This window comes from Sciurus carolinensis, unplaced genomic scaffold (genome assembly GCF_902686445.1).
Source record: "Sciurus carolinensis unplaced genomic scaffold, mSciCar1.2, whole genome shotgun sequence".
NCBI lineage: Eukaryota > Metazoa > Chordata > Mammalia > Rodentia > Sciuridae > Sciurus > Sciurus carolinensis.
Window position 1 is genome coordinate 37216 of NW_025920190.1, and position 12081 is coordinate 49296.

The 12081-nt window shown below is 61.2% G+C and overlaps 1 protein-coding gene across 8 annotated transcripts in view; it reads right to left on the reverse strand.

The window, feature by feature from the left end:
* Cfap46 (cilia and flagella associated protein 46) overlaps window positions 1-12081 on the reverse strand; it is an 82262-nt gene that overhangs the window by 37203 nt on the left and 32978 nt on the right. For 7 of the 8 annotated variants that reach the window (XR_007106828.1, XM_047537875.1, XM_047537874.1 and 4 more), the window contains 6 exons: window positions 8521-8652; window positions 7979-8141; window positions 5723-5810; window positions 3625-3763; window positions 3290-3473; window positions 49-232 (listed from right to left, as the gene is read on the reverse strand). Coding sequence is in view for 7 of the 8 variants with exons in the window: in XM_047537875.1 (XP_047393831.1) it covers window positions 49-232; window positions 3290-3473; window positions 3625-3763; window positions 5723-5810; window positions 7979-8141; window positions 8521-8652 (890 nt within the window). In the remaining variant the exon portion in view is untranslated. The remainder of the gene's footprint in view (window positions 1-48; window positions 233-3289; window positions 3474-3624; window positions 3764-5722; window positions 5811-7978; window positions 8142-8520; window positions 8653-12081) is intronic. The other variant, XM_047537873.1, reaches the window with a different exon arrangement.

Here is a 12081-nt window from a genome sequence, read left to right on the forward strand (position 1 = left end):
CCTGCAGAGAGGCGGGCAGGGAGGAAGCGATGGGCTTGGCACCCTCACCCTGCGGCCCCGGCTCCAGCTTGGGCTCTGGCTCGGGGTCATCTCTGTGGGGTTTCATGGCCATCAGGATCTCCACTGCCCAGTTGAGGTGGGAGACCACGTCCTCGAGAGGAAACTGCTGGTAGTACAGCCACTGGCTGAACTCCACAATGTAGTCCACCTTCTGCCACGCGCTCTCGGGCTTCTTTGGGATGAGACAGAGGATCAGGCTAGAGACACCACAGGGCTGGTCCAGCGTGCAGGGAGTGGGCCCAGAAGACCTGCCTGACACCCTGGGACAGTCACCATGAGGGCCACCTGATGCCCACTCTGCTGTGGGCACCATGCAGACCACTTCCACTGAGACTGGTTTGCAGGCTCCAGTGTGGATAGGAGGTGGCGGGAGGATGTGCACAGCCTAAGGCCTGGCACTGCACTGGCCCACACCCGCCCCTCCACCCTGGAGGCCCTGGCCTGGCCCACAGGACCAGCTCTGCCTGGCTCGAGCTCCAGCCAACAGCAGCCATCTGGGCCTGCTCACCCCTGCTCCCAGGAACCCGTGGCCTTCTAGGGGCCCAGCCCCATACATCACACACGCCACCAGCAATGGTAGCCCTTGGGTCCTGCTACCCTGATCTGCATTTTCTGAGCACACGCCTGTGCCCATTTACTCATTCCACAACACCTGTGGGAGTCTGCCAGCCAGGCCTGTACTCATCTTAGGGCGCAGAGCCCAGACGCACAGTGCCTTGCCAGGGACCTCCAGGGGTGTGCTGCTCTCGGGATGGGGCAGGGGCACCAGAGAAAGGACGCATCAAGAGGGCATGAGCCGGCCAGGGAGCAGTGTCTGGGAGAACACTCCAAGCAGGGGCTCCAGGCCCTGGATGAGGCTGGGGGCAGGCGGACTGGGCAGTAGGTGGGAGGCCACGGGCCAGGACATGGGGTGTGAACGCAGGAGCACAGAGGGCAGCTGAGAAAAAACTGGAGTGAGCCAGGTGGAAGAACAACTGGGTAAGAACCATGCTCACATGGGGTGAGGGTGATTAAGATGGCCTGGAAAAAGGGGGTGAGGACAGGGGTGTGATGCCAGAGTGACAGAGAGTACCAGGGGCAGGTGTCTGTGGTGCTGCAGGTGGAGGACAGGCTGAGGGTGCAGATCCCAGGGTCAGGTGTGTGTGGTGCTGCAGGTGGAGGAACAGGCTGAGGGTGCAGATCCCAGGGTCAGGTGTGTGTGGTGCTGCAGGTGGAGGAACAGGCTGAGGGTGCAGATCCCAGGGGCAGGTGTGTGGGGTGCTGCAGGTGGAGGACAGGCTGAGGGTGCAGATCCCAGGGTCAGGTGTGTGTGGTGCTGCAGGTGGAGGGCAGGCTGAGGGTGCAGATCCCAGGGGCAGGTGTGTGTGGTGCTGCAGGTGGAGGGCAGGCTGAGGGTGCAGATCCCAGGGTCAGGTGTGTGTGGTGCTGCAGGTGGAGGGCAGGCTGAGGGTGCAGATCCCAGGGTCAGGTGTGTGTGGTGCTGCAGGTGGAGGGCAGGCTGAGGGTGCAGATCCCAGGGGCAGGAGGGTGTGATCCTGCAGGTGGAGGACAGGCTGAGGGTGCAGATCCCAGGGTCAGGTGTGTGTGGTGCTGCAGGTGGAGGGCAGGCTGAGGGTGCAGATCCCAGGGGCAGGAGGGTGTGATCCTGCAGGTGGAGGACAGGCTGAGGGTGCAGATCCCAGGGTCAGGTGTGTGTGGTGCTGCAGGTGGAGGGCAGGCTGAGGGTGCAGATCCCAGGGGCAGGAGGGTGTGATCCTGCAGGTGGAGGACAGGCTGAGGGTGCAGATCCCAGGGGCAGGAGGGTGTGATCCTGCAGGTGGAGGAACAGGGGAGGTTCAGATCCCAGGGGCAGGTGTGTGTGGTCCTGCAGGTGGAGGAACAGGCTGAGGGTGCAGATCCCAGGGGCAGGTGTGTGTGGTGCTGCAGGTGGAGGGCAGGCTGAGGGTGCAGATCCCAGGGGCAGGTGTGTGTGGTGCTGCAGGTGGAGGGCAGGCTGAGGGTGCAGATCCCAGGGTCAGGTGTGTGTGGTGCTGCAGGTGGAGGGCAGGCTGAGGGTGCAGATCCCAGGGGCAGGAGGGTGTGATCCTGCAGGTGGAGGACAGGCTGAGGGTGCAGATCCCAGGGGCAGGAGGGTGTGATCCTGCAGGTGGAGGAACAGGGGAGGTTCAGATCCCAGGGGCAGGTGTGTGTGGTCCTGCAGGTGGAGGAACAGGCTGAGGGTGCAGATCCCAGGGTCAGGTGTGTGTGGTGCTGCAGGTGGAGGGCAGGCTGAGGGTGCAGATCCCAGGGGCAGGAGGGTGTGATCCTGCAGGTGGAGGAACAGGGGAGGTTCAGATCCCAGGGGCAGGTGTGTGTGGTCCTGCAGGTGGAGGTCTGGCCTGGCATCAATTTTACAGGGAACTTCCCAGAATTTCTGCTCATGGGTCCCAAAGCAGCTTGGCTCTGGGCTCCTTCAGCTTCCCTTTCCTTAGCTGCCTCTCTTCGACTGGCCTCTGCCTCTCTCTACCCAAAGATGTCCAGAAGGAGAATTGCAAGGGAAAAACACCCTTGGTGTCTAGAAGCAAGGCCAGCGCCTCCTCACACCACTTGTAGCAGTGCCCTGGCTCTGCACTGGTCACTCTGCTGCAGATGGGCCACGCCCAACCAGCGGCTGAACTGTGTTTGGATCTGGGTAGCCTCCTGACCATCCCACCACCCCCTCACTAAGGGATGCCCTGGACCCAGCAGCAATCTGAAGTTTTCAGGGTGGGATGTGCCCAAGGTCCCAGAAACAGCCACGAAACTGAAAAGCCTTTTAAGGCCCTTGCTAATGGTCCGGCCTTTCAACTCAGGCCCAGGACACCTTCAATCCCCTGACTAGGTCTTCACGTGTGTCCCTTATGGGCCTCCCTTGGGAATCACAGGCACTGACTTAGTGACCAGCACCCACACTCCCCTCTCCCCTTGTTGAAGGAGTGCCAGGTGCAGCCTCTGGGGGGGGAGGGTGCCAATCCCAGGCCCCCAGGTCCTGGACTGTTGCACCTGGAGCTCAGGCTGTGGCTGTAGGGCTCCCAGCACACTGGGCTTCTCCCCTTGGGGCCTCAGCAGTCTTCCAGGCTGGAGAGGACCCCTGGAGGGCCAGCCAGCCTCTCAGCAGAAGGGGACCCTCAGGCAGTGCGGCTCCCTGCACGGGCCTGGCCCACAAGCCCAACTGTGGGGCTTCTCTGCGCGGCCCCCGGCCAAGACTGACCTGCAGTGCCTGGATGGCGTTCTCGTAGCAGGTCAGCTCCCCGCACACGGTCTTCGAGTTCAGGGCCAGGCGGTGCCACATGCGTGCCAGGTAGTCCTCGCTTTCGTCCTTGAACTTCTGGATTTCCATGGTAAAATTCTGGCCAAGTTTGGCTTTCACGATGACCATGTGTTTGAAAATCAAGCTACAGAAAGGAGAGAAGTCCGGGGGGAAACCCTGAACCTGCGCAGGCCGCCAGAGCTCAGTCTGTCCATGCTCCTGCCCCAGGCGGGAGGCCAGAGGGAGCCTGCGGCCTCAGGCAGGGCAGTGCTGGGCAGCAGGGTGCGGGCACTCACAGGCGGTGGGCAGTGCGAGGCAGCACGTGCACAGCCTCGTCCAGCACCTTGAGGCCACCCTCCCAGTCGTCCTGGTCAGCGTGGCTGTGGAAGAGCAGGCCGTAGAGGGCAGCGCGCAGCGTGAGGTCATCCTCAGCCCCTGGGCAGAAGGGGCAGTGGTCTCAGAGGGGACAGGCCATGTGGTTGCTTGCTGACCCTGGCCACGGGCCTCTGACCTCTTAGAACCTCCCTCCGCATCCAAGCCCCCCATCCAGAGCCTTTCTGCACGGGCGGAAGGCCAGCATGTCCCTGCAGGGCTGATGTGAGGGGTGGGCCCGGGCGGCCCTGCCTGTCACTGGCCCAGGTGCCTCAGCGCAAGGGAACCATTCTCGTGTCCCCTGGTGGTCTCCGCTGCTCCCTCCTGTGGGTTTTGGGGATCTTGCTCTGACAGAAGTGCCGCAGTTTGGGTGCGTGAAAGGTCAGCATGCAGGACTCGGGTCACATTTCCAGGATGTGGGCTTCTCAGGCGTCACGGTGTGAGCCAGGCTGTACCCTCGTCCCTGCCGGAGGTCCTGTCTCCAGGCTTGCGCCTGCATTTGTGACCCCCCCCCCCCGCATCTCCGCTTACTCACAGAAGTGGCCCAGGGGGACTGCGTGGGCTGGAGCACCCTGACCTAGGAGCTGCCCACCCTCTGTGGGCTCTGGGCGGAGCAGGACCAGCTTCCAGGCTGGAAGCTAGGTGTCTGGGTGAGGAGCCTGTCACTTCCAGTGTCCTCCGTGGTGTCCAGCCCCTCCTCCTCCCCCTGGCTCCGGTGCAGCTGCTTCTGCAGCGGCCAGCACCCACAGCAAGCCAGGCCAAGTCCACTCTGGCACTAGAGCTTCTCCTACTGCACAGTCCTCCATGCTGGTCTCTCTCTGGAAATCCCAGCACTTTTCTCGTCATTTAGAAACTATCACAATAAGAAAAGCAGAGCTCCTTTCTCCCAGCACCCTACCCAGCACAGCGTGGGGCAGGCTGCAGGTGCTGAGGGTGGGCCGTGGCAACTCCGGGCGAGCGTACAGTGGTCCCAGCCACGGTGGGGAGCATGGAGCTTCCTTCCCCTTTTGAGGTGGTTCTCTTAATTTCTCCAGAGTCAGAGCCCTGGGTCAAGAAGCCCTGGGTCATGGGCATGGCTGAGAGAGGGCCCTGGCAGGAGTGCCCACTGCGATCTTCATGCTCTGCTGGCCCCTGGGTCTTGGGCCACGCCATTCCAACTATGCACCACAGAATCTGAAAGTTCGGCTGCCAAGGTTGGTGCAAAGTATTTCCTACACTTTCCTTCTTAATTTTCTGCTTTCCTCCTTATTCAGGAGGTCCGATTTTTTGGTCTGTGGAAACGCGCACCCCTGGCACGGATGTCTGCAACGCCCGATTCTGCCGAGACGTTTTCTAGTCGGCTGTTCACCAGACCCTGGTTTCCGTGAGAGCAGCAGCCTCGCCTGCCTCCCAGGTGCCACTCAGGCCCGGTGCTTCCTGCCCCACGCCTCCTCCGCATCTCCCCGCCTGCAGCATCGCGGACAGCCTCAGTGGTTGGGCCTTGCTACCCAGCTCACGTCTCATTATACGCAGCCACCGTTTTAAAAAATCTAAGTCAATTTTCTCTCTGAATAGTCTCTACAGTGCTCAAGGCTGGGACCCCCTTCCTAGCCCAGGTGAGGGCTCTTGATTGACAGGGAGGACTATATTTAGGAGATAATCTCTTGCTCTGTAAACTGGACTGGAGTCCTAGAGTGCTGTTCGGATACTTCAAGGTCAGGGTGTTTCTTTTCCTGCTTTAGAAGTGGATCTCCACATGTGTGTGGTAGAAAGTGTGATCTAATAGCAAATGTGATTCATCTGCCACAGTAGCCTGGAGGCCTGTGCTGGCCCTGGACTCGAGGGGTGTGGCCCTGGGCAAGGCTGGAGCCCAGCCCAGGCCTCCTGGGGTCACTGTGCAGCTGCTGAGGAGCAGACTGCTCGCAGTGGCCATGAGGCCAGGTCTCATGCAGGGGGTGTGGGCTCTGAAGGCACAGAACACCGCAACGGTCCCAAGTCCTTTCCTCCCCTCACCTCAGGCATGGAAGTCCTGCACCCACCAACCTGGGAGAAAATGGCCCTCAGCACCCATCCTGCTGCTCTGGAAGTCCGCCGTGGGCCACTGGTGCAGGAGCAGCGTGCGTCCCTTCTCCTGCAGGGAAAGCGAAGGGCGCGTGGGCTGGAGGGTGCAGCGTGCCCCTCGGGAGGCCCAGGCCCAGGCCTGCGGGGCACAGTCCTGGGACTCTGGCCGGAGCAACCAGGCAGAAGGAGGGGACTGAAGGGATGCAATGGGAAATCAAGAGCCAGAGGGTCTCGCTGGCTGACGACGTGATCCTACAGAAGACCTCAAAACTCCACCAAGATGGAAGTTGATTAAAAAATCCAGCAAAGTCACAGATGCAAGATCAAAACTCACAAATCCACAGCTTTCCTATACTCCAATGATGAATCTGCTGAAAAAGAAATTAGGAAAACTATTCCATTTACAAAAACCTCAAAAAAATAATCCAACTTGAGAATAAATCTAACAAAGGAGGTGAAAAATCGCTACCATGAAAACTACAGAACACTGACCAAAGAGATTGAGGAAGCCCTAGAAGACAGAAAGACCTCCCGTGTTCATGGATAGGCAGAATGAATGTCGTTAAAATGTTCATATTACCAAAAGTAAGGTACGGATTCAATGCAAAACCCATCAAAATGCCAATGGCATTCTTCACAGAAGTAGAAAAAAGAGTTCTAAAATTCATCTGGAAGATGAGGCCCAGAAGCGCCAAAGCAATCCCAAGCAAGAAGAGCAGCCCTGGAGGCGGCACGATTTCCTCTCTGGATTCCACTGCAGAGCTCTGGTAGCATGGACCGCGTGTGCCAGCACCAGACAGACACAAAGACCATCGCATCCAAGAGAAGACGCAGACAAGACCTTGCACTTTCAGCCATGGGATACGTGGCAAAGACGCCAGGAATATGTTGGAGAAAAGAGTTATTTTCACAGTGGTGCTTGGGAAACTTATGTCCATGTGTAGAAGAACAAAATTAGATCCCCATCTCTCACCCTGCACAAAAGTCAACTCAGAGTGGATCAAAGGCACAAGAATCAGACCAGACTCTTTGCAGCTCTTAGAAGAAAACAGGGCCAACACTCCACATATTAATGCAGTCACTGACTTCCTGAACAAGAGTCCTAAGGCTCAAGAACTAAAACCTAGAATCCATAAATGTCATCAAATTACAAAGCTTCTGCACAGCAAAAAAATGATTAAAGCACACAGTACATAGAGCACACACACAGCACACACGGTACACACAGCACACACACAGCACACACACAGCACACAGTACACACAGTATACACAGCACACACACACAGCACATACAGCACAAACTAGAGTCATCACACAGCACACACAGCACACACAGCACACACAGCACAGAGTCATCACACAGCACACACAGCACACACACAGCACACAGTACACACAGTATACACAGCACACACAGCACAGAGTCATCACACAGCACACACACAGCACACAGCACACACAGTACACACAGCACACACACAGCACACAGTACACACAGTATACACAGCACACACACACAGCACATACAGCACAAACTAGAGTCATCACACAGCACACAAAGCACACACAGCACACACAGCACATATAGCACAAACTAGAGTCATCACACAGCACACATAGCACACAGAGCACACACAGTACACACAACACACAGCACACACACACACACAGCACACACAGTACACACGGCACATGCAGTAGTACACAAGGACACACACAGCTCACACCACACACAGGACAGGCCACACATATTTTACAAAGGCCACACCGTCACACAGCGGGGACCACACACGTGTACCCACGTTCCATCCACAGACAGGATCACGCGGCAGCATGCGCACACAGCCCGTCCCCTGGCAGTCTGTCTGGCACTGACGTGAAACCTCTAAGCGAGTCCTTGTCTGAAATGAGTGTGATGGAAGCAGGGCGGGAAGAGCGTCGGGTGGCAGAGGAAGAGCAGGGGGGAGAGCAGATCCACAACCCGGCCCTCCCCTGCGGACCAGCAGGAGGGGAAGCCACGCCCCGGGAGAGGAGTGGCCCAGCCACTGCGAAGGCCCGCGGCCGTGTCCACCAGGGCTGGGACAGCCTGTGTGCGACCGGCAGCAGGTAAGAAGGGTGGACGCAGTGGGCTGTAGAAGAGGAAAGGCGTGGGCGTGGGCAGAGGCTCAGGGTGGCCCCGAGCTGGCGGCCCTGCCCTGGCCACGCTCTCCGGGGCCTCAGCCCCGCCCCTGCACACCTGCTTCTTGTTCTCCGTCTTGTTAATGATGCTGATGATCTTCTGGACGGCCCCCCTGGCCTTCTTCCTGTTGGCGGCCGAGGACAGGAGCGGCAGCCAGGTGTTCCAGTGGTGCCGGGCAGCCAGCATCACCAGGGCGCTGCTGCCCGCCAGGCCCCCAAACCTGGAAGGGCAGGCGCAGGCGTGGGTGCTGGCCACGGCTCCCCCCGCCCGGCACTGCTTCCGCCGGGGGCCTCTCCACTGCCCGGGTGCCCCTCCACAGCGAGGCCTCCAGGCCACCTCCCTGTACAGCAGGGCAGTGCTGGGCCGGCCACCCCCTCTCTCACGCACCCGCCTGGGCCTGGCCTTGCTCAGGCTGCTCAGGGCCCTCTGGCCACTGGTGCTCAGAGACCCTCCCTGGGCCAGGACCACCCAGGGCAGCCAGTGGCCTCTGATATCCCTGGGCTCCCCACGGGTGGGCACGGTCCTCCCCACACTGCCAGGCGGCTCCTGGGGCGTCAGTGCCGCTGCGGCCTCCTGTGCCCCAGGCTGCGTCGGCACACCTGGCACTCTCCATGAAGGCCTTGGCCGCTGCCAGCCGCAGCTGCTTCCGCCCCTTCAGGTTCTCCATGATGCTCTGTCCCTGGATGCAGGTGGCTGTGCACAGCATCTCCGCCACCAGCTGGGCCTCCACCCTGGGGGCAAGAGTGCTTGAGGAGGGGGGGACCTGCAGCAGTCTCTCCTGCGGTCCTCTGCGGTGGCCCCCAAGATGGGCCCATCTCCACCCACCCTGTGTGCAGCTCCCCACCCTCCCAGAACCTGGGCAGCTGTGAGGACGTGCCCAGCGGGCTGATGGGGGCCAGCAACTCGGCCTCACGAGGCCTCTGCTTGTTGGCTGGAGCACCGACCTGTGGCTGGTCCCGCTCAGCCTGCGAGGGGGCAGGACACATGGAGAGGTGGACAGTGACACGGGTAGAGAGCGTCCCCAGGGACACCCGGCTATGGGAGGCAGCGCTGAGGGCCTGGGAGTTAGCTCTGGGGATACCTGGTCAGCGGTCTCTCCATGACTGGTGTGTGCTGACCCTGAGCAACTTCATGAGAGACCCCGAACCAGAACCAACTGGCTGAGCCCGTCAGCCACGGAGCTGAGGAGCCACTAACTGATCTGGGGGCCGCTTGCTGTGCAGCAGTGGACGCCAGTCCAGCCAGGCTCTGCGGGGCAGGAGGAGGAGCGCTTGCCTCCGGTGGTGCGCTCTGCACCCAGTTCGGCTGGGCTTGCCCCCCGCAGAGCCGCCAGAGCAGCAGGCGCTTCTAGGATGTTCTCCGAGCACTTCCTGTGGCCTGGGCCCCTGCAGACCACACTCTACAGAGACCTCAGCGCCACTCAGCTCAGAGCTGACTCTGTGACAAACACGCTGGCGCTGGGGAGACGCCGTCAGGGACCAGGGTCCTGGAGGCCAGGCACCTGCAGGAGCAGCCAGAGGTGGTGGGAGCCGGGTCTGGAAGGGAAGCTGAGGCTGGGAACACTGGAGGCAAGCACGGCTCGGGTCCCCGCCGGTTCCTGCACCTGTGCCCTGCCTGAGTTCCCTGCTGTGCCCGAGTGGCGGCTGAGCTCCCTGCTGCCACCGTGTGGCCTGCGCTCTTGCTTCTGCGACTTGCAGCGCCCCCAGCGCCACCCGCACTTCTCTGAGGAACCTCTGCCCGGTGCGCCTGGGCCGGGACGTGCCTGCGTACGTAAGCCGGAGACGACCGGGTCTGCGCTGGAGGGGCCGTGTCCAGCGCTCAGTGCTGGGAGAGCCGCGTCCTTCCAGGGGATGGGGGGCGCTGCTCCTGCAGGTCAGGGGCGGAGGCTGCCCTCTGCCCGCTCTGCGCTCTGCCCTCTGTGCCGCTGCCCTTCTCCGCCCTCCCGAGTCCTTCACCGTCTTCTGGCGGGTGTTCGGCGAGACCTCTGGGTTGCACAGGGGCCTCAACGCGACCCTCGACTCAGAGTGGCTCACTGCACGTGCGACCTGACAGCCTGGCGGACACGTGGGCCCTCTTGCCGTCCTGGGGCTGTGCCGCCCACGCGTTCCACCTGTGTCTGTGGCTCTCAGCAGGCAGTGCGAATTCTGCTTTAAACAGTCGGCTCTCAAGAACTGGGCGGAGGGCGGCCTTTCTCCATCCCTCGCCATGACCACCTGGTGCTCATCCTAACTCCCGAGCCCCGCCCACTTAGAGCCAGTCCTCCGGCTTCAAGCCTCTCCCCGCTGCAGCTGCTAGAGCACCCCGCCAGGCCCGGCACGCAGAGGCACCAGCGCTGGTCGCGCCTGACCTGCCCAAGTCCCAGTGTGGACGGCAGCTTAGTCTCTGACCTCTCCCTCTTTGCACAGTCCTTGGTAGGTCCTGGCGCCCAGGTTCTCAGAGCCCACTGTCCCATCCAGTGACATCTCTGTGACGCTGCCCCGAGAGGAGAGTGAGAGTCTCTGCCTGCCCCAGTCTCCTCCTCTGGAGCATGGGAACAGGACACCTGCCCACGAAGAGCAGCCCTCCACTGGACGCCAGTCACAGCGTTGTTGGTCACCATGTTCCGTCCTGTCTGTGCGCCTGGGCATGGGGGAGGCCCTGGGTTTCAGAAGCTGCAGGCCACATTTCTTCGCTGACTCCCAGATCTTCACTGGGTGTGTGGACGTGGCCCCGAGCTGTGGTGTCAGCGAGACCACACGTTGCCCAAGTCCACCCTGTGGGGATGCGGCCAGGTGGGTGCAGCCACTGCCAGGTGCCCACCTCCTGCCCACACGAGCTGACTCTACCACACAAGCACCAGGAGGACCTGAAAGATGAGACCGGCAGCTGGGCCCAGGCCAGGGACATGGGCACGGGGAGGTTCTCCTGGGCCCAGCCACAGAGGGCACCTCCAGCTCGGCGTGGCTCAGGAAGGCCCTGAGGGTACAGCACTCTGACGAACCCCTCATTCAGGAAGGGGACAGCCACGCTCTGTGACTGCCATTCCAAACCAGAACACGGAAGCTGCACAGTGAACGGAGGTGCCCAGGGCTGTGTGGCAGGGCCCGCGGGAGACCAGGCGGGAGCGGGCAGACGGAGGGCTGGTGTCATGGTTCGCCTGTGCCCCTTCCATCATGACCTGACTTCTTGGCGCATCCTGGTCTATTCAGAGTGACTCTCACTAGGCTATCTCTGTTGGCCACAGGAGATGGTGCCCCAAACCCACATGACCCCCAGGGCATGGTGCCAGGTCACGGGTCTGTTAGTGGCCTCGAGGACACAGGGGTGGAGCAACAGGGCGGGATCAGAGGGTCGCAGGCCCTGTGCCTGTGAGGATGCAAGGATGAGGCGCCACCCAGCAGCCACGGCCTCCGGGTCTGGCACTAGGTCCTGGCAGTCTGGACTGATGCCCCCCTCTGCCCACCATGCCCATGGCCAGTGGGTTGCACACCTTCCCTAGCATGCCTGGTCTGAGGAACCCTCTTGACACTGAGCACTGTGAGAGGCACAGAAGCTGAAGTCTCAGTGACATGGGGACAGCAGGTGGAGGCTGTCTGTGCAAGGCGGCAGGCCCGGCTGGAAACCGCAGGACGACGGAGGCCCACCAAGGTCACCACAGCCACCCTAGCTCAACATGCTCAGGTGCCACACCCTGGCCCGAGCCTGACACCTGCTCACGTCACCTGCTTGTGGGGACTCCTCCTGCTGTCACGTCACCTGCTTGTGGGGACTCCTCCTGCTGTCACGTCACCTGCTTGTGGGGACTCCTCCTGCTGTCACGTCACCCTGCTTGTGGGGACTCCTCCTGCTGTCACGTCACCTGCTTGTGGGGACTCCTCCTGCTGTCACGTCACCTGCTTGTGGGGGCCCCTCCTGCTGTCACGTCACCTGCTTGTGGGGGCTCCTCCTGCTGTCACGTCACCTGCTTGTGGGGACTCCCCCTGCTGTCACGTCACCCTGCTTGTGGGGACTCCTCCTGCTGTCACGTCACCTGCTTGTGGGGACTCCTCCTGCTGTCACGTCACCTGCTTGTGGGGACTCCTCCTGCTGTCACGTCACCTGCTAGTGGGGACTCCTCCTGCTGTCACGTCACCTGCTTGTGGGGACTCCTCCTGCTCAGGTCACCCTGCTTGTGGGGACTC